A 22,494-nucleotide genomic window follows, 5' to 3' on the forward strand; every position below is an offset into this window, starting at 1 on the left:
TGTTTTCCCCTGCAAACTTTCCAGATAGCTTGCCTTTCCCAGCAGTTCACGTCATCCTAGAATATTTTAGGCAAGTAAGGAAATGATCCTCAAAGAACTTAAGGAATGTGAAAGGCAAAGCTTAACAGGCCTTTTTGTTATTTACTGCACAAAGCCAAGAGCAGGACTGCACTGCGAGGCCCTGCAGCAGGCACAGAGGTCAGCCCATGCCAGGCTCCTGCGAGCGGCAAAGCTGCTGGCGGCAGAGACTTTCAAAAGCCCGAAAGACAACCATCCTTCTAAAGGCAGATGACTCCACTCTGTGAAAGCCAGCAAAACAACATCAAAAGTGTCCCTGAATCAAGTTCAGCGCTGAGCACAAGGTTTTATCTGTTGCCATTATTTGAGCACACACTAAAAAATGTGCTTATTTTACTCTACATACAGAAAGAAGGAAAAAGTGAACTCCCTTGCTGCCCTTCTCACTGACCTCCTCTCAGCTGGAGCGTGACCAGCAGCTGCCATGAAGAACTTGACCTCATTAAGAAACACTTATATATTCTTAATGCTTAAACCCATAGCTATATTCCTAAGCGGTGGCACGGCGTTTGCTAAAATTCAAGGTTACTTTTTCTTCACAACAGCAATAGCTATTTTGGTAATAATTCAGTGTCAGGATAGCCAATTACAGACACCAAGGTCGCTATACAAAAGGAGAATTACAGGTCTCTCTTTTACATGAGGTTTGAATGACACTGTCCAACAAAATGAAAAATCTAGGTTTATTTCAAAGCCATCCTATGACTGAATTACCTGTGACTGCCTGATTTAAAATGCCCTCACTTCTGAAGGAAGGATGTTAGTGCTGCTGTATATGAACACCCACAATTTGAGGTCAGGAACAGAAAGCACAACAGCACAGAGGACACATTCACACATGCCATTAAACCTTCCCGAAGCTCACCTTCCTTTCTTGATTGTTTCTCGCCCCAGTAATGGCCCCAAAACTGGATCCACAGATTCCTCCAGGTTTTCAATCAAAACCAGTTCTCCTGAAGCCAGGGCTCGTTCCATCGTGTCCAAATACCTGTGGGAAACAGCATTGGTACCCACCGCAGCAAGGCTGGATGTGATGCTTTGCAGCAAGTAAGAGGTGAGGGGGACAGAGGGGTGGCTCCACACTGCGATGGCAGCTCCATACACATGCCAGCAGTTGCAAGAGAGAAAGAGAGGTAAGATGGTGCAGGAAGTGGCACTGGCAGAGTCTTGGCTGTCCAACAAAGAGAATCAGGTCTCAGACCTCCCAAGGGCAAGTAATAATAACTGTCTTCTTTCCCGAGAAAAGAGCATGGACATCCGTGAACAAAGACGGGACAGCTTGGAGTTATTTTTAGCCAATACTTTGTTTCCCCCAGAACCCACTGGTGCAGTTAATCTTGCATAAAAGCAAGGGCAAAGAGAAGGTTTCAGCTCCATTTTGCCCAGGGTTTAGGTTCATGTTTAGGACAGCTTCTTTCCTCACGAGGGAATTGGACTCCTTTGCCCAGTGCCTAACTGTGAAACAGGGATGCTCTGCATTGGGATGCTTTCTGTCAGGAAGGGCAGGGTCAAGCACTTGTGCTCTCTCCTTCAGGGCTGCTCTGCACTTCACACAACTTCTCTGCAGAGGAGAGAAGGGCCCTGGGCAGGCGGTAAGGATGCTCCAGGCACTGTTACACCATCACTGTTGCACTGAATCACTCCAACTAACTCCACTGGCTAAAATTTAGGTTCCTCATCTAAGCTAGAGAGTTTGGGACCTCAAGAGGTGATAGAAAGATCTACGACAAGAAGTTCAGAGTGACCTTTAGGCCCGACCTTTAAAGGAATATGCTGTGGTGGTGTGCTCCCCCTGTACCCTCCTGCTCCACCCCACATCTGACCTTTTCCCATGGCCCTGCTCAGGTGATAATCACCAGTGGCAGTTGTGATGGATGCATCCAGCTTGGAGCGGATTCGGGGGAGACAGATAACAACACAACAGCCAAGGGCTAATTTATGGCAATGTGTCTACCTAACCACAGTGCTGGTCAGTGTCCAGCTCAAGCTAGATTTGGAAGAAACTAACATATGCAGTTGGTATGTAAATATGACTATGAGTTAATCATCTTACCCCCATAAATAGTGAGCAGCCCAAGAGCCCTTTGAGCTCTCCTGCATGGCAGCACACCAGGATCTCCTCTTGAGTAGGGATGCCTTTCAAGGTTACTCCTCAAGGTTGAGAGATTCCTTGCCACAACAGATCCTCAGTAAGCAACTAATAGCATGCTAAACTTTGAAATCTTAGCTAAGTGATATAAAGGATTGATTGTGCATATATAATCCTTTAGACATAAACTGTTGACCAAGTCTGGGACTAGGATTGGATCCATACGCACCTAGACTCCTCTTTGAGAAGGAGTTTGGAAAGCAAGGGGGTCGTCTCTGAACTTCATGACTCAACAGGAGGGTCTCCCTGACAGTCTTGTCTAACCCTGTCCTCTATGCAGTAAATAATCAAGTGTATATTGCCATCGAATCTTGTTAAACCACTGTTGCATTTATTATCAAACTTTGTTATCATCAATAAACATATTGCTCTTACAAGTGCACTCTCACTCCATCTGCAACATATGTTGACACAATGCAAACCTCATCCTTGATCAGCAGCCCCCATTTTTCTGAGTCCAGGAATACTTTATGCATTTTATACAAAGGAACAGTCAGAGGGAATGGCAGCAGCTGACCCCAAAGCTGCTCAAATGGCCCTTTCCTGAAGGAGACAGGGGTGTGGGTTTAAACCTCCTAAAGCAGTTGAAAGCAAACAAGCACCATTTCCCAGATTATGAAACACTCCCTTAGTTACTGTAATGGGGCAGTGAATGATTCTTTTCGCCAACGGCCCTGAGATGTCACAGCAACACACTAAAGTCCTCTCTTAGAGTACCTGCCAGCCTGGTGTGTGCCTGGGGAGGGAGGGGAAAAAGAGATGCTGTGTTTGCACAGCAAGCTGTAATGGCAGCATATGAATGTTACAGGGCCTATTCCTCTTGTTCCATCCTGGAGGTTTGTATTTAGGTGCCTCCTCTGGGATCCTTACTTTTCCACAGACTGCTTTGAATAGAATCATAGAATCGTCAAGGTTGGAAAAGACCCTTAAGATCATCAAGTCCAACCGTTAACCTATCACTGCCAAGTCCATCTATACCATGTCCTCGAGCACCACATCTATCCGTTCTTTAAATACCTGTAGGGATGGAGACCCAACCACTTCCCTGGGCAGCCTGTTCCAATGCTTGACCACCCTTTCGGTGAAGAAGTTTTTCCTAATATCTAACCTAAACCTCCCCTGGCACAGCTTGAGGCCGTGTCCTCTCGTCCTATCACTCGTTACTAGGGAGAACGAACCGACCCCCACCTCGCTACAACCTCCTTTCAGGTAGTTGTAGAGAGCAATAAGGTCTCCCCTCAGCCTTCTCTTCTCCAGACTAAAGAACCCCAGCTCCCTCAGCCGCTCGTCATAAGACTTGTGCTCTAGACCCTTCACCAACTTCGTTGCTCTCCTCTGGACATGCAGAGTGTCTGAATAACTGCAAGGCTTGGTGACCAGATTGGCCAGGAAATAGAAATTGAAAAATGAGCTGTATTTTCATCCCACATGAGACCAAATCTAGTAACTTCTTGTTATTTTCTGTGAGGAAAGCAGAGGAGGCACCAGCAAACAACCTGGGCAACCCCAAGACATCTCTAAATCTACATGAATTTGCAAGCCCCAAGCTTGGGTCACTCTTGTCTGTTGCCAGTGCTTTGCTCTGTATTAAAAAAAAAAAAAAATCTCAGCGCTTATAACCAAGCAGGGATTTCACTCTGGGTCTGCTCCATCCCAGCTGGAAGACCTCACTTGTGGGTAGAAATAGGTGCAAACTGAGATAGCAGAAGTCTGTGCACTGACCCGAGATAAGAGCCAGGAGAGGGAAAGCCTTCCCATAAAAGATTTAGCCAGATCTATGCAAGCGTGCTGCAATGAGAACATCCTAGCTGGTGCCAGTGTGGGAGCAGAGTTAGCCCAGCCGGTCTTCAGGGCATGGTGACCCGCATGGCAGCTTCACCCTCTGTGCCCAGGCCCTCTCTCTTCTTCCAAGGTGTAGGAAGCCCTACTCACCCTCCTGGGTGAAACTGAGTCAGGACATGACACGTAAGGCGAGCCCGATGGAGGATGCCATAGTCCTACATGTAACTCAGCCTCCAGCACATAGCTCTCTCCATTCTCGGTTTCAGAGGAGTTTCTATGGTAACTGAGCCAAGCACTAAACAGACCCTCTATTTAATGAGAAATCTCTACCATTTTAGTAATGAATAAGCAGCTAATGCGCAAATACATTTGAGGGTTTTCCTCAATGTAATTGGCTCAGATGGTTGCAGTTAAATATATGCTGTTCATCAAATATGACAGGCGGATAACCATTAAAAGGTATTATTATGTGATAAGGCTGATGTTTACCCCTTCTGCCCAATTCGGATCACTCGAAGGTCTTCGCCATACTTTGTTTTGATCCATTTGATTCCCTGCAGCTGGGGATCCACCATGAGGGGCCAGCGTTCACAGTTGGTGAGGATGGTGGCATTTTCAGTGGACATCCGATCAGCTGGCAGGCCCTCGTTCTGCCAAGCTGCTACATCAGCATCATCTGTCAGCATGGTCAAAGGATCGAGGGATGGAGTTACAGGGATTGGCACCTGGGAGGAAAGGAGAAATGCTTCCTAGTGTGTTGGCAAAAAGCAGCAAGTGCGACTTGCAACATAGTCTGGAGATGAGCAAGGAAAATACTTCAAGAAAAGTTAGCTTAATTAAAAACTGATGTCATATTTTTCAGTGGCTTCCCATCCTACAGGATAGTTTGGATCTAGTATCAAGTGTTTCCTGACAACTCCCTGTTGTGAATGAACGCAAATTATGCAAGCAACCCAAAGATTTTTGCCTGCAGAGCACTAAACACCCCGAAGGGCCACAGCCCAGCCAAGCAGGCTCAGATCACACTCTGCCATGCACAAGCTCTCTGAGACAGCTTGGAAGAATATAATTAACACCCTCATAAGCCTGCTGTTGTGTTGCAAAACAGCATTAGCAGTTCCAGAAACACTTCTCTGACATGAGAGGCCATTTCTAGGTGTGACAACTAGAAAGTTATCTGTGCCAGTTATCTGAGCAGAATGGGCCTTTAGTTTTCCATTAGAAATACAGGCACTTCCTTGAAATTTCTAAGCACAGAGTCAGGTAATTTTTGGAAGAATATTGCCTTTTTTAACTAAATTTTTGGCTTAGTATTAAGAAAAGCAGAATGAATTTTTTCCTCTCTCAACCTAAGAAACTTGCTGATTTTCTCAGCTTTTTGATTTGGGCATCACTGCCCCATTGCGACCTCATTTAAAAGCTTCTTGTCATTTCACCAGGATTTATAACATCCAGTTACTGTACTGATGTGCAAAATCTCAATCCTGCAGGAGACCGAGCACTTGCACTTACCGATGCATGAGAAGACCTGTTAAAAATTAGTGAAATATTAAACAAGTTTGAAGCATGATGGTCTACACCTGGTCCAAACAGCAAGACATGGGGAAAACCAGCTGAGAGGCATGGCCAGCATGTGTCCAGAGCTTGTGTCCAGCATGAAGAACCATCTGGAGTTTTTCCAGGCCTACTAGAGAACGGGCAGTGAGCTCTGCCTGCTCCAAGCAATTCCTTCTCCATATTACCTGCCACCTTGTAGCCATGGTTAAAATTGCACAGCATAGGTACTGGGCTCCATGTTTGGGTTGCTGCATCAGGGATTTTCCTCTGTACATGGAGGAATCAGGTCACTTGCATGGAGCAAGGGCACCACAACATGTTCCCCAGAGAGAAGTAAATCAAGTGTAGCTATGTCCTGCTTCTCAGTCCAGCTCAGTGGGGATAAAAGAATGCCCCTCATTTGGGGGATCCCCTGTGGACATCAGAATTTATGGCCACGTTAATTCCAGTAACAACGGCTTTTCAGAGAAATCAGAGCTTACTTTTAGCTGGTGCAAATACGGCTTCCAGATTCCATCCAGGAGGTCTTGACGATATTTCTTGGTGAAGTAGCCCAGGTAGGAGACGAAGGCCGTAATCAGCAAGACATCTCCACACAAGGTGCTTTGTTGCTGTTTGAAATCCTTCACAGCTTCAGCCCATCTCACGTTCTCAGAGGTGAGTCCCCCAACCTACAATTTCCCAAGTCAAATTGAACATTACAGTGGTTCTTTAAGCAATACCTCAGGATCTGGCCATGTCCATACCTTGTTCCTGATGTCAATTGTCATTTGCTAAAGTTTAAAACCTGGGGATGGGAAATATTCAACAGCTACTTTGCTAATGTCTCCATCCCATTCAGTGAAAGACTGGTCCTGCAGTGAAATCCCAGCTGTTCACTCCACAACCCCTCTAAAATCATCAAGGGAGGATCCATCACTTCCTCAGCAGGAATTCACAAAAAGATATCTGCATAAGGATTTTGGAGGCAGCCCATCAGATGTTAATTGCCTTAGTGCCACAGATTCACACCTCATTACACCCTCTCTCACACAGAGCACTCCTCTCCAACAGCCACAACCTTCAGCTATTTCACACACTTTATTATTATCCCAGGTCGATGGGATTTTGATCACAATCCCCTTGGGTCTATATTTTTCTTTCCCTTAAGGCTCTGTCCAGAAAACACTTCCTCGTGGACATTTTTCATGAGCATCCAATACACAAACAGTCCAACTGGGGACTTACAAGCTTTGAAGAGGGTACAGCCTCTCCTTGTAAAATAAGATATCTCTATGTGCATGGACAACTTCTTTTACCATTGATACGTTTCAGGGTACTATTGGTCCCTCATTCCTGAAGTCTTGTGATTATAAGAGATATCCTGGCACACACACACACGCTTTTTTTTTAAAGGAGAAAACTTTAGTTCCGTTAACTGAGAAACACAGCTTAGAAATATGAATGGAATGCAACCTTCAGGTTCACAAGCCAGAAAAACCCACAACACTTGTAAGTTGGCCTCATGGATTTGAGATTGAGAATGCCAAACCTTATGGTCAAATTCACAATCACTCTCCTGTTGTCAAGGTGCTCTGGGAACATCCATGCAACGTACAGATCCCCTCTACTCAGAGGCCTCTGTTACCAGGGCCAACCAGCACTTTCTATTTTTCTTCTTCAGTATACAGTCCACACGAGCTTAGGGTTATTTCTCATATTTCTCATTTTTATTAAAAATTCTTCTACATCCTTCTCTTTTGCAACCCTCCCCACATAAAGGGTGCTGCAAATGTGACTAATACAACACTGTCTCCATCTTTGAGGTCACTGTTAAATGTTAAATAGGACCAGCTCTAACACAAATCCCTATGATAAGCCTTATGAACACCTCGAATAACTCATTCCGCTAAACTGGGTTATTTTACCATCTTAAGTTGATATGCAGCACACAGGTCCCCAGGATGGGAAGGCACCACCTTCAGATCCTCACTGAATTCCACCATCATACATTCCAACTTGACCAAGTCCTATTTCTAGCAGAATCTTACTGCCTTCTGAGGGTTAGGAGCCACCTTCTGATTTCCAACACAAAATGACTCCTGGCCAGTTTATGCCATTGCTTCTCATGCAGACACTGTCCTCCAGCTCAAACAGCTCTCCTTTCACGATCATGTGTACCTCCAGATGCTTTTATAAACAGCCAGTATTTTCTAGGGAATGTGCTCTGCTTGGCTAAGCAAAAGAAGTTGATCTAGTTCCTCTGTGAAATACACAAACACAGGAACAGCTCTATTGGGCCAGACCCAAGGTCCACATCCTTCGGCATCTTGTTTGCTGACAGCAGCCCTTAGCAGATGACTTGGGAAGGCTATAGAAATGAGCACCTGGTAATAGTTCCTGACATAATCTCCCAGCTTTCCACAACTGGAGGTTTAAGGACCTTCTGAAACAGAGCTTATATCTTTGTGCTTAATAGCCACTGATTATTTTTTCCTTCATGACTGAGTCTAAGCTGCCGTGGATACCAACCAACCTTTTGGCATCTACAGCATCCTGTGGCCAGGAGATATGCAGTTTAGCTATGCTTTCTGTGAAAAAAGTACATCCTTTTATGTGCTGCCTGACCTTTTCAATTGCTAAAACCTGTTTGCACAGTGGAAAAACAGCGAACAATCACGCTCGTGTCACCTTCTCCATACCACTCATGATTTCAAGCCCTTGATACCCCCTCTGCTGTCTCCTTTTAAGGTTGAAGAGCTTTAGCCTATTCAGTAATTCCTCACACAGAAGAAGCCTTTTGATTGTCCTTGCAATCTTTATCTTTACCAAATGATGTAATCTTTATTATCCAGTTTCTTTTCATTGTTACCTTCTCTGCACCATTTCCCATTCTCCTACATCCTTTGAGGTGCAGCAGAGGCGGCGGAGGTAGGGCTGCACATTCAAGATTTCTTTAGAATGGATTTATATAGTGAGACTGTGATTTTTCTCTGTTTTGTTCTCTCTTTTTTTTCCTAATAAACCTTAACATTCAATTTTTTGGTTTGTTGAGGGATTTTTTTTGCCTCTGGGAACACAGAGCTCACATACTCACAGAACTCTTAACTCCCTCATTTCATTCCTGAATGATAATAACTAGCTCAGCATCACTTACAGGGCATGTAAAGTGAAAACTAATTTTTCCAATATACATTACTTTACATTTATCTACCTGGCATTTCCTACCTCCATCACTTGGTATCATTTTTACAATTCTTTATAGACAGTCTCCATCATTACTGTATTCGTATAACGGAAAATCTGTGAGACCTACTTACACACCATCTAATCCAGATTGTTTATGATTATTCTGATGAAAAAAGAACTAACAGACACTTGCAATAATACCTCCGATGGCCTTCCTGCCTTGACAAATCTGCCCCTTTGAATCAGTGAAAACTGCCTTCTGCGCAATCTGACTCCTTCCAGGAGCAGAAAGAGAGGCCACAGATTTTTCTTTGCCTCATTCAATCTCAGAGCTGTCCCTACACCTGTTTCAGCTGAGTTACTCTTTTCACGAACGTGAACCACCATCCTACTCACAAAGCTGCAGAGATTTCCCCAGTGCCTTTTGCTGATCTCAGTGCATGCTGATGTTCCCTTAGCCTTGCTAGAAAGCCTACTTTTGATATGATTAGGACTACATGTGCCTTTCTTAGGGCTACATGATGTGTAGGGCAAAGCCTGAACAAATAGATTCAAGTGGTCATCACTGGTTGCCAGCAATGTGCTTCTGGTTTAGAGACAAGCAATCTGTTATAAATCCATAGTAACATGTCTGCATCTTGTATTATTGAATTTCATCCCATTCCTGTGGTTCCCATATCCAGACCATCCAGTTATTTCAACTACAGTCGTGCTTCCTCTTTATCTGTAGGAAATCCCATTTTTTATGTTCTCAGTCTTATAGGTCTATCTTATCATGTATACCCACATTCCTTAAAGTGGAGCATATGAAGGCTGGAAAATAGCAGGGATCAGGCAGCACGGGATACACCTGCCCTGTTTCTCCTCTGTTCTGGACATTTGCTGGAGTCCAGCTGAAGCCGGACAGACCCTAGTCTCAGCCCACATATCTGTTCTTATGTAGTTCTACTTGTTGAAAAAGAAGCAAAGCATTACTTTTAAGTTATCGGTTACTCTTAAGGATCATACCTAAATTATCCTTAATCTCAACTCTAGTAACAGTGCATAGAAGTCCACTTTCTCCGTCTTTCCTTTGTAGCTTTTATAGATGAACTACCTACAGGTCTTTCCTCCAGCCTCCTTGAGGTCAATTCTCATACTACTCCCATAGTCTCTAAGAGCAAGAAGTCTTTATTGATCTGTTTTTTTCTAATACTTGTAGACTCTCTACATACTCCTAATTAATTTCTTGCGGTGATTTTTTTTTAATCCGCTTAGGTCCTGGGGGTCTTTTCTTCTCCCTTGCTTGGGTCACACACTACTGCCAGTTTTAGTATCTTAAAGAAATTCCAGGTGTCTTCCACCTCAGATCCTGGAAGTCATTGAAATTCTTTTTATTTAGCAAGTAGCAAATTAAAAGCCATCTCGTTTGATTACCTTTAGCTCTTTGATAATCAGGGATAGTGAACAAACCTTCCCTATCCACCTTCTGCATACTATTCATGATTTTATAGGCTTCTGTCACATCTATCCCTACAGCGTCTCTTTTCCAAAATGACGAGTCCTAATCTATTTCCTCTCTTCACATATGGAAGCTGTTGCACACATCTTTGTACTTTTTCTAGGTCACCTACAGCCTTCTGCGATGGGGTAACCCCACTGTGTTCAGCACGCAAGATGTAGGCACACCATAGATCTGGAATGATGCAATGATTGTTTAACTTCTGCTTCCTGAATTTTTCCTACCCATTCGTAATATTCAATTTGCCTTTCTTCCTCCAGTCAAGTACCATGCTGCTGTTTCTGAGAACTCTCTGCAACAACTCCAAGAGCTCTTCTGTGAGTGATAATAGTGCAATTAGGACCTATCAATGTAAACGCATGATTACAGTTCGTTTTCCCTGCATGCATTATTTTGCATTTGTCGTCTAAATTTCATCTGCCACATTAGCACATATCCACTCACAAGTACCACTCATCAACCATCCTCCTTTTTCTGGTGCACAGGTCCCTAGACATTCCCTGGTCCCTGTCCCTTGGATCCTAGAGCATCTTCCCTAGGTCATCTAAAGTTTACGAGATGCCAAACTAAAATTAAGGCGCCATAAAAATTTGGCTTGCCTTCATCCCCCTCTTTCATTTTTCAATCCAAAGCAACACCATCCGTGTTTAGTTAGGTGTATTCTTCATACAACCTCAAATATGTTTATTTCAAAGTCTGGGAACTTATTTCTGCCCACAGTCACATAGGTGACACATCTTGGATGTCAAATAAATTGCACATCAGTAAGGGCTGTCAGGATCTATTCCTAGATCAAAGCCAGAGATGATACAGGAGACAGTGTGCATTGCACAGCAGTTTTTTTGGGATGCAAGTAGTTCCTTGCATACACTGCATAAGTGATCCATTTTTGACAGCGGCAGTAGCAAGCTGTGCTTTCTAACCAGGCCTTTAAAAACAGTTAGTGGAACTGGCACTGACATAACTTGTTCTTGTCTGCATTTACAGCTGACTGTGTTCAGTGCTCCCTCAGCTATGACGCCTGCTAGCAGCTTCTCGCAGCAGCAGCTCTGTCCTGCAACCAGCCAAGACACACGGTGCGCTAAGGAGCCCAACAGAGTCTCAATTCAAGTTGTTCTCAGGCCACGGGGTGGGGAGGAGATGTAACCAACATGGCCTGCGATGCAGTGTTTCTGTCCATCTTATAGCAAGCATGATAAGATTTCACCTCTAAATAAAAACTCTAAGTGAACAGATACTCTATTAAACCACAATACAAATGCTGCAGCTTGTAACCCAGCTGCAGGCAGAGACAGCTGATTTCCCAGGGACTGCTTGCCCCTCTCCTCATCTCCCAACAAGTTGCATTGAACTCTAATAATTTCCAGCAGCAGGAATAACCCTGGCCTTGCCCAGACTTTTAAATCATCCCTGATCCTAATCATATTATTCTTCCACTGTTTTCCATATGATCCACAGTAAGCAGAGACCCCTGGTAATCATGCATCACGGTGTGCTGCAGCACCTTGGCAGCATGAGAAGCCAGAGTTACCTTTCTCTCTTTGCAACTGGGCTGGCAAGAGCCACGTTCTTCCCCATTAAAGCTCCAAACAGGAGCCCAAGGGGCATTCATTCAGGGATTTCGGTTCCAGACACGAGTTTGAGCTGACAGCCTGTGTTCATCTCCATGTGAAATGAGAGACAGAGTTTATGGATTTAATCTGGATGACTTTGCCCATCAGTGGCTAATGCTGCCTGCAGGTCCTGAGGCTTTATTGACTCCAGGAGCAGGATGGCACACGCCTGCAGTTGTCTGCGCAATGTGTTTCTGTCTCCGTTGCAAAAAGTTCCATGCAAGTGGGCAGTTGGAGCCCTCAGAGTTGCAGCAAGAGATGAAACCCTTCCAGCCAACTAATCACCTCTCCGAACCTCAGGCTGGAAAGCTGAAGGTGACAGTCCCTCCATCTACACTCCAGTCCCAAGACAAGAGCCATGGAGGGTCTCTGTGGGAAGCGGTGTCCGGGTGGCTCATGCACTACTAAGGGGACTGCTATGTCTTTCCATCTTTTCCAGTGTTTTTCCGGCACAGCTGGGTAGGGTTAAGAGGGCTGAGAGGGAGGGAGCAGCAGAAAGACAATTTATGAGCCTATTTGCAGCATTAGGAGAGCTCCAACCATCACTCAAATCTCTTTCCAAATCTTTGCATTTGGAGATGTGGCAGCAGCAGACACTGAGTGGGACAGATACCTGGTTTTCTTCCCCTGTTTGCTGTTGCACTCTTTTTTTAGACTGTACATTGTTTGGAGCAACAGGAGAATCTCAACTGTGTTTTGTGTGTGTGTGCATGTGTATTCATCTCTAAGCAAGCCATAGACAAAACCAGAATGCAAACATTCCCACTCCTTCCTTCTTTGCTTTATAAAAGCCCAGGGTTGGCACTGGCTTCTCCAAGCTCTCAGCCTCTTATCTGTTACCAATGCTTGTGACTATCAGGCTGAAAAATTTACCCAGCACAAGTGAGGCAGATAATGTTTGCCAGCTAGAGATCAATAAAAAACAAGCCGCTTTTTTCTAGCGGAATCCAGGGCATTGCCCAGCACTCATCTTCTTCACCACTGCAAAGACTGTGCCAGTCATACGATACTTCAGTTTTGTGTGATCCTAGATGGAGGAACAGAGGTTTACTTCCACCTGGCTCTGCTTTTTCTCTAATGATGAAAGGAAAGGGTGTTTCAACCTGGGGGAGAGCACATCCTGGCAGCAGCCAGGGGGTAGAAGATGACAACACTGGCAGATTACGGAGAAAACAATGATTAGCCTGCCTCATCTATGCACATAGACAGACACAGCTTGGGGAAGCTCTCCATGCTTTCAAACGCAGAGCAAAACCACTTTCCAGCCCCCCCCCGGGCAACACCTTCATGAGCACAGGAAGATGTGACTAATCATGGTCCCCGCTATGGCTATGGCAATGCACCATACTTGAGCAGACGTCCAAATTCAATCTAAATGAAAACGGCTCAGCAAGGACTGAAAAACAACAATTGTATTCAAAGTAGAAAACCTAAACTCTAGTGATGTCCTTTATCTGCCCCAAAAAGTCAAAACACCCTCCTCCACCCAGTTCTCTTGATGCACAGATCAGGCTGCTCACTAACACATCCTCTTTTTTTCCTTTTAGCATTTTCAGTTTGTTTCACAATGAGACACTTGAAACACAGTCACCTAAACATTCTCATTTTAAGTATACATAGGAGACTGAAATAACTATGAGAGTGGCCAGCGTCACCCACCAGTGACCAGGCAGAGCTGCGCATGGTTTCTCCCATTTGCACAGCATCAAATAAGAGCGGGGTGGGAAAAGCAGTTTGTGCCGAACCACTTCCTAATTGCTTTAATAGTTTCAAGACTTCAAAATTTGCTTCTGTTCTCCTGAAGCCTGGACAGGGAAAGGTTTCTTTCCAAAACCAGCCACCAGTGCATCCAAAGTATATCAAGAGGAAAGAAACAGGGAGGCTTTGAAGCCAAGGCAGCTAAACTGCTGTACAAAATAAATCATCAAGACTGTGCCTAAACAATGAAAAACATGCTAAAATATTTAACAGCTAAGGATATAGTCCAGCACCAACAAAGCACGGGAAGAAGTACTGCTTTTAAGCAGGTGCTGACCCTAAGCCTGTGAGCAGTCTCAGTTAATAAGTAAGGTAAAGAACACACTTAAAAGCAAATACATTCCTCTTGCTTCACTGAGATTATACTGCCTGCGACACAAACTCAGTGCTATCAGACCACGGACAGATGCATACATCATCGCAAAAACCTCAACTGCAACCAAAGAAAGAAAGTCTTTCTAAAACTTGATTCCGATGGCTTATCTTGATTTCAGAATCAAAATACTTTCTTTTAAAGGAAATTATTAAACTTTAAAAATCATGTAGGAACATACTTCACAAGTGACAATCTGTCTCCTTAAAATATTTGCTTTTTTTGTTTTACAAGGACAATTTTGTTAATATAGCTAAGCAAAAAAAAACCAACAAACCCAAAAAAACACAAAACAAAAATCCCACAATTTTTACTTATCACAATATCACAGTTGCACTTGAAAGAAGATTCATGTTTTAGGCTGAGAATTGACATGCTAAATATGCACCTTTAAGAAATCATGTTCTGTTTGTTACAGCGGTACTACTTGAGGTGAAATTAAGCTGTATTCAGTGTAAAACATACACACACACACACATATATTTACATGAAAAGAAGTGAAACTGTCATTTCTATGTTTCTTTTTCATGAAATATTTTTTTCTTGTATTTTGTGTTTACTGACTTCCACATGACTCAGAGCCACAACCTACCTCCACATCACATGTTAAACAGGATTTTGTTAGGCTGTGGAAAGATGCAGGGAAAAAAATCATCCTGCAAATTCTCCCCAGAAACATAAATGGCTCTTTCAAATGAAAAAGGTACTTGCCTCTTTTAATTAAAGGTTTTGGAAGCATTCAGTAAGATTTAACCTGAAGAACATGAAAGCATAAAACTGCTACAGTGGTTGCATAAGAGATCTACATCAGTGTAGAAAGGGACTTATCTGCTGTTTGTCTTTGACCCCTTATATCCGAGTATATCACAGTCCTGCCTGCATTTGTCTGCAAAGCAGCCGCCTGTGCTACAGCAGTGCTACACTCCTGTTTTCCAAAGCAGGCACACAGAGATTAAAGATGAAGGTTTTTCAGAAGTTTCCCAGTACCTAAGCATGCAGCAGGTGAACTGTGCAGTTTTTGGGGGTACTTCAATGCCCCACTAAATGCAGCCTTTTTCATGTGCCCATGAAAATCCACCAGAAATCTAAACAGCTCTGAAAATCCAGGCTAAAGCAATTTGCTGAAGGTCACCTAAGAAGGTTTGAGAGTATGAAGTGGAGAATCGAGCACAACTCTCCACATCCAAAGGAAAAAGCTTAACCATTTGGCTATCTTTTTATCTTTATCACTGCATGCTATATTGGGATAGATACAAGTAGATAATTTACATACAAATTACAGCCCAACACAGCCATGAGTGTGTTGCACCTGCATCTGGCATCATTTCTAGAAATGCCTTTGTATTCTGACTTAGCTGTCACCAGCCCCATCCACAGAAGCGGCTTCAAGAAGACAAAGACCAACTTCCATCCTTGAATACATGCAGACTGAGCAGGACGCTCTCCTGGAGATACAGGTAGAGCCTCTTGGAAAAGTGAGTGGTTTGAACACGACTCCACTGCTCCTGGGAGGAAGGGCAGCACGGCAGCCTTTCTTGCACTGCTGCTACAAAACCAGGCTGCGCAGCCACAAGGAAGGGGCCATGTGTTTCAGTGAGTTTTGCCAGGTCTCAGGCAGGAGCCACGTGCCAAGCTGCGCACACGTCCCACACCCAAAACAGGGCAAGGCAGGCACTTTGCACGCCAAGAGCTGCAGCAGCAGCAGTGTGGGAGTGCACTGCCTGTCTGTAACCCATAGAAGTCTGTAACTCTACTGGCCTCTTCCCTGCAGGTCTAGTGAGTCAGATGTTTTAAAAGCATTAAAAAATTGGGGCTTTCCACCGAGATGGCGTCAATTCTGCCTTCATGTGCTAAAGGGTGAGCTTGACTCAGCAAAGCCAGCTGCTAGAACCAGCTCCAACCCCACCGCCTGCCAGGGCAGAGCTTAAGCATGGGACGGGCTCCTGCAGCCCTGTTTCCTTGCTTGGAGGTAAAACTGGCTCGCTTTGAGCTAACAGCTGGTGCAGAAGCCAAAATACAAAGTGTTAAGGGCAATTGCAGCATTGGATGTGGGTTGGGGCTCCAGCTAACAGGACAGTGTGAACAGAAGCCATTATCTCTCAGTCTCTTATCTGTGAAGCAGTGACAAGGCCATTACCCCCACAGAGGACTAGGAGGCTGCATATTTTGAAGGTACAACAGACTGCAATGCATACCGATGGGCTGATAACAGGAACATGTACTGTTTTTTTAGAGCTTTTCACTACTAACTTTTTGTCATTTCAAAACCTGTAAAGCTACTGGCATATTCCATATTTGTTTTTACGACACAATTTTTGAGTCATATAGTTTTGGCCCATCAGTACTTGATCATGCATTTAAGTAACAAAAAGGAGATGACAGCTGTGGAGGGAGTATAGCCAGTCTCTTTAAATATGAGCAGTGCCTACCCTGATGTATGAAAACAGCCAATGCAAATTCATTTTCATTACTGAAACTTGCTGCAGTGCAGGAAATGTATTCCAAAAAAAATTAGAGGATGTAACGTACTGTGTGCACATGGTTCGCATCTCAGCAGCACCTGATACCTCCCATTCATGTCATTAGAGTTGCATCTGCTGACACTCACCAGTCGATTTGCAAGAGCGATGGTACACGCTGTAGCTTCAGCTTCTTGCTGACATTTGAGTTTGTCTGAAGTGGCCTTCTCAAACTTGGCTGTGAGCTTTCCCAGGTTCTCATTGAGGCGCTGCACATGAAAAAAAGGAGAAAATAACAGCACAGTTTTAAGGAAAACCCTTCTCCAGACATGATTCACCCTGCGGGCAGGGCCGGCCAAGCTCCACCACAACTCACGCTGCCCAGGCTGGCACCCAGGTTGCAGCCCCTACACAGTGGCATCAGGAGCCAGCACCGAGCAGCAATGTCCTGTGCTATTTGATGTGCTTGTAACTCACACCCTCGGCACAGGACAGAGGCAAAGAACACACAAAACCAATTTATTTGGGGCTCTGCCCTGGTATGAATTTAAACTGGGAAAGGGGGTCCTTATCATAGAATCATAGAATGCTTTGGGATGGAAGGGACCTTTAAAGGCCATCCAGTCCATCCCCCCTGCAATGGGCAGGGACATCTACAACCAGATCAGGTTGCTCAGAGCCCCATCTAGCCTGGTCTTGAATGCTTCCAAGGATGGGGCATCTACTGCCTCTCTAGGCAACCAATTCCAGTGTTTCATCATCCTCATTGTAAAAATTTTTTTCCTTATATCTAGTCTAAATCTACCCTCTTTTAGTTTAAAACCATTCCCCCTTGTCCTGTCGCAGCAGGCCTTGCTAAAAAGACTATCCCCATCTTTCTTGTGGGTGCCCTTTAAGTATTGAAAGGCTGCAACAAAGTCTCCCCGCAGCCTTCTCTTCTCCAAGCTGAACAACCCCAGCTCTTTCAGCCTTTCCCCATAGCAGAGGTGTTCCAGGCCTCCGATCATTTTTGTGGCCTCCTCTGGCCCCTCTCCAACAGGGCCATGTCCTTCCCGTGCTGAGGACCCCCGAGCTGGACGCAGGGCTCCAGGTGAGGTCTCCCCAGAGGGAGCAGAGGGGCAGAATCCCCTCCCTCGCCCTGCTGCCCACGCTGCTTTTGATGCAGCCCAGGATACGGTTGGCTTTCTGGGCTGCGAGAGCACATTGCTGGCTCATGTCCAGCTTTTCATCTACCAGCACCCCCAAGTCCTTCTCCTCAGGGCTGCTCTCAATCCCTTCATCCCCCAGTCTGTACTGATACCGGGGATTGCCCCGACCCAGGTGCAGGACCTTGCACTTGGCCTTGTTGCACCTTGGGGTGCACACAGGCCCACTTCTCAAGCTTGTCCAGGTCCCTCTGGATGGCATCCCATCCCTCAGGCATGTCAACAGCACTGCTCAGCTTGGTGTCATCTGCAAACTTGCTGAAGGTGCACTCGATTCCACTGTCTATGTCATTGATAGATGGCCAAGTACCAATGACCGTGGCTAAGCAATGAGCAGGGCAGCTAAGAAAACAGGATTTTGTATTTCCTGATGCTGCAGCCCCCTTGGTCTCAAGTCCAGTCCTTGAGGCTCTGCTGATTCACCGAGCTGTGCTCAAATCCCCAAGGGGCTCCTTGAGCAGCTGAAGGTATGCCTGAACCATCTCCAGGCCATACCTCCTGCACCCTGTTTCTAGAAGGGAATATAACAAATAAGTCAATAAAGTTGTTCTGCTCCTAAAGCTGCCTGAGTACCTGCCATGGGACGCTGCTGCAGAGGAGCCCAACCAGCACTAGCTGGGTCCATCTCACCTGCAGGTTGGCTGCAAAGTGCTTTGGGGCTGGGAAGGGGCAGAAAGGGCCCAAACCACCTGGAGAAAAAGAGCCCTTTGCTTGGACAGAGCTCTTCACACTCTGGGCTAAAACAAATCAACGGCTCCCACAAGCACTTGGAGCATTTCATTTCTGATAAGAGAAGTAAAAGTAATAATTGATTTTTATTTGCACCTGATGCAAACTGCTTAAGGCTAAACGGCTTGTAAATCACTTCAACACTGTTTGAGCTACGCACTAGAAACAAACCTGAAAATGAAAAAGGATTATATTAGGGATATCTGCAGCTCTCCAGGATACTGGAAAACACAAAGCAGACTCTCCTCGACCTGCCTTGGAATTAATAACACAAAAAGTTTCTGTCTCTGCATGCACATGAATGTATGTGCATACATACTCTTGTATATATAAAATCCCATTATGCAAGCACGATCGGATAAATGAGTATCTACGAGCTATGAAGAACACATCATACCTGCAGTACCCCACCAGACACACTCTACAGCAACACACAAATATATCTGTGTGCAACTGTGAGTATACATCTTGCTTCTACATCTCCCCTCCCCAGATTTGTAGCAACCTTGTTTCTCAGGCAGATGAAGGAGCGGAGAAGGTACTTAAGTATTTTTGACAATCAGAATAGTCTCATTTATTACTAAAAATGGGTATGTAACAGCTCCGGGCCTGGCTGTGAGCAGGTATGAATCAGCCTCACATCAGTGAAGCTATCCAAGATATCCCAGCTGATAAGCAAGGATATACCTCCACATCCATCTCCACGCTGAGCAGTGTATCATTACCCATCTGCAGGGGGGAAAACTCACCTAAACCAGTCAGTTTTGCAAGTGCATGCCAGTGGAGTACTACTAATCCCCCTAAAGATTGCCATTTTCTTTAACAAAATCCCATGTCTTAAAAAAAAAAAGAGAAAAAAAAGAAATGCTCAGGCTTTAAAAGCTTTGGAAACGAGCAGCATAAAGGGATGTAAAAAGTTCCCCAGCACCGTATTTCACATCTAAGATAGGAGAATTAGAGGCTAAAGACCTCTAAATCCATCCCTGCATCAAGCCTGCCCTCCTTTCATCTGCAGCAGGAAAGGGCTACTGGAGAGCTCTGGAGATTTTTTTTATATTTTTAGTTTAAAAGTGTAGTAAGCATTTTAAGAACAATAAGCCCTAGAAGGCATCAAAAGAGTTATGTATTTTCTAACATGAAGATGTGCCAGTGGAAGAGATGAGCACTCAGATGAGCTCAGCTGGAGGGACTATGCTGCCCGTCTCCAGGTGCATATCTCAAAGTCACTTATTTAAAGACAAATCTGTCAGCCCGGCTGACAGCGCACCTTGGTTATTAATGGGGATTTTGCATGAACTGTGGTGTCAGTATGAAAGCACAGCCACAGAGGGTCCTTCACTGACAAAGAGGGATCCCAGACCCACAGCACCTTAAAAAAAGGCAGGTTTTGGAGTGCAAGCGGTAGCTGCCTGCATCCGGAGGGACCTGGAGAACAGCAAGCGATGGGATGCTGTGTTGCAGTCTGAGGGACAGGCTGGCAGGGTCCCCCCGGGGCTGGTTTCCACACTTTGCTATTAGTGAGTATTGGCCAGGAAGGGGCAGAGGGGAGAAAAGCAGGATGTGTTTTAACATAGAGATAATTTTCCGAAGGAAAAGGTGAAAGGCTAGAAGCTACTCTCTGTAGAAATGCACTTTTAATCACACAGTAATTTCTTCTATGCAATGATTTTTTAAATTTTTTTTTTTTAAGAAGCAAAAATTTAAATAAGGATGATGCACAAGATATGCCGACAGGGAGCCATGATGTGACAAATTATTAGACTCCTACTAGAGCAGTCTTCATCCTGTAAAACATGCCCATGACCAGGGACTGAGCTCAGGGAGCCAGCCCGGCGCGGCACTGTGCTACCAGCGCTCTGAATCAGCCTCCTGTTCCTCTTCCCTGCCCCTGGAGCAACACAGCAGGAACATGGCCGTTTGAAATAATGAATTTTCTGAGGACCCATGAGTAGAGGTAAATTATGTTTTAAAAATTAGGTAGGAATAATAAGAATTAATAATTAGCCTTCCTTTTAAGGTGTAAACAAGGCTGGAGAAGAACAGATGAAATGTAGAAAACAGCAATAAAAGGGATAGAAAAGACTACAATCTGCTGAATCTTTGGATTCCCACCCTGCCCTTAAAAATATATGAGTGTAGAGAAGCAGCTTTCTCCAAAGCGGAGGATTTCTCCCCAAGCAGTAACTAGTGAGATGGGTCCCACCAAAGGGCAGGCACTTACAGCAATTTTGGCCTTGATGCTGGCCAGCTTGTCCTGGGCAGCCACCAGCTCTGCGTTGGCTTTGCTCAGCGCCTGCCGCTTTGGTTCCACCTCGCAGTACACCTCGTGGAAGCGCACGATGTTTACCACCCAGGAGCAGAGGCCAGCCGCGGCATAGGACTTGGTGGTCACGAATTCAGGTTTAAACTTGGGATCTTGTAAATAAGGCTGAAGGGCTTTGAGGCAGTTCTCATGGATGTTCTCCTTGTCGAACTTGATCAAGGAGTCCAGGAAGCCATCCACCCTGGCCATGGCAGCTTTCGCTGCTTTCCAGCTCCTGTCCTTGGGAATCTTTCCCCCTGGGGCCATCAGCACCATCACGGCCGCGGTGACATTGCTGACAGCTGAAGGTGGTGACCCAAAGGACCTCAGCTCCATTAGATTCTTCTGAAAAGAGGAAAACAAGGTTGTTTGTTAGACAAAAATGAATGGACTTTCTTTTTACTTTACCACTAATAGAGTCAGGCTCCCAGGCTATCAATCTGATAAATTGGGTTTCTCTCGGCCTGAACATCGCTGCCTTTAAATCACCTCTATGCATGTTTACAGCACATGTGCTCAATTCCCTGCATCCAGCTCCTTATATCCTACATGGGACCAGCACAGCACAGTGTTTCTCCCCAGCCTCCCACCCTTTCCCTGCTGCTAGCCCTCCTTCCTGGTGGAGCAGGAGGTTTTCTGCCCTCTCAGAAGATCACGATAAGGAAAAAGGAAACCTTTCCAAATAATAACCTCTATAAATAGCCCCCATTCCCTACAAAACTGCCTTGCAGAGCTTCCCTTCATGCTCAACTACTCCCTGTGCCAGACACCCATGCGTTAAGGTCTTGTTGAATTATTTGTGTGCACCCATGTTTCCATGGGGCCATCATCCAGCCCAAATTTAGGCACTTTAACCAAGCGCTTTCAGCAGGAGAGCAGTCATTGGAGTGAACAGGCAGTCCCCCCATGAGAATCAGCTAATCTCTGGGGACACCCTTGTCCAAGGGGGAGTCCCCACCTCCTCCACTATGAACACAGGTGGTTTTAGCGAGTCCCTAATATTAAGTGGGATGAATCTTAACTTAAGCAAAAAAAGCTGAATTGTGGACAAAGCACGCATTTCCTAACACACTTGCAACTGTGACAACAACGTGATGCTGAGGGTTTGATCTGCTGACACCTAAAATCTTCTCTCCATGCACATGTCAGTTAGCTTTTGCATAGGAAAAAACAGTGCAGGTAAGTCAGCTGTTCTCAGATGACACTGTTGTAAAAACAAGGATAAGGGCAGTTTCAACACCAGTTTAAGAAAAATCTATGAACTTCTGTCAGTTCCTCTTTCTATCAGTTTTGAATAGTTTTTAATCTATATTCTCTGATATTCTGCTTCTATCAGTTTCTGTCTATGGAAGCAAGGTGGGATAGTCTGGTACTTTTGAGCATCCGTTTTTTGGATAAAGGTATCTGCCATGAATCTATTCCTAAATGTGTCTTTGCTTGCTTTTAGCTTTTGTTAATAATCAAGCTGATAGAGACAGGCCCTTGGGAGCTGTGTGCATTTCCAGTGTAAAATGTCTCTAATTAACATGCTCAGTGACATGGAGCTGACCGTGAGCGCAGACGCGCACCCCAACATGCCCTCCTCCATCCTGAGTGCCCTGCTCTGCTCAGCCAGGAGCAGCGTGTGCAACGTGGCCTCTCCCCAGCTCCACATGTGCCGGGGGCTGGTGCTCAGGGGGCTGGGAGGGCTCTGGCAAAGCAGCCTGGGTTTAACAGCCTGCATCTCAGTGGAAATGGGATGCTGAGCTGGTACCATTGCTTTATCCCTAGGAGGTGAGCACTTCCATGACATGACAGGAACGGTGACACTACTACCCTGA

At 45.1% G+C, this 22,494-nt stretch overlaps 1 protein-coding gene across 1 annotated transcript in view; it reads right to left on the reverse strand.

Annotated features, from left to right (window-relative positions):
• DNAH9 (dynein axonemal heavy chain 9) overlaps positions 1 to 22,494 on the reverse strand; it is a gene marked incomplete at both ends in the record, with an annotated part of 219,762 nt that overhangs the window by 80,932 nt on the left and 116,336 nt on the right. Inside the window, 5 exons of the mRNA XM_082326558.1 lie at positions 944 to 1,066; positions 4,499 to 4,734; positions 6,049 to 6,237; positions 16,588 to 16,707; positions 20,594 to 21,019. Of these exons, the coding sequence (XP_082182684.1) occupies positions 944 to 1,066; positions 4,499 to 4,734; positions 6,049 to 6,237; positions 16,588 to 16,707; positions 20,594 to 21,019 (1,094 nt within the window). The remainder of the gene's footprint in view (positions 1 to 943; positions 1,067 to 4,498; positions 4,735 to 6,048; positions 6,238 to 16,587; positions 16,708 to 20,593; positions 21,020 to 22,494) is intronic.

The sequence above is a fragment of the Platalea leucorodia genome, assembly GCF_965183815.1.
Source record: "Platalea leucorodia genome assembly, chromosome: 14".
Lineage (NCBI taxonomy): Eukaryota > Metazoa > Chordata > Aves > Pelecaniformes > Threskiornithidae > Platalea > Platalea leucorodia.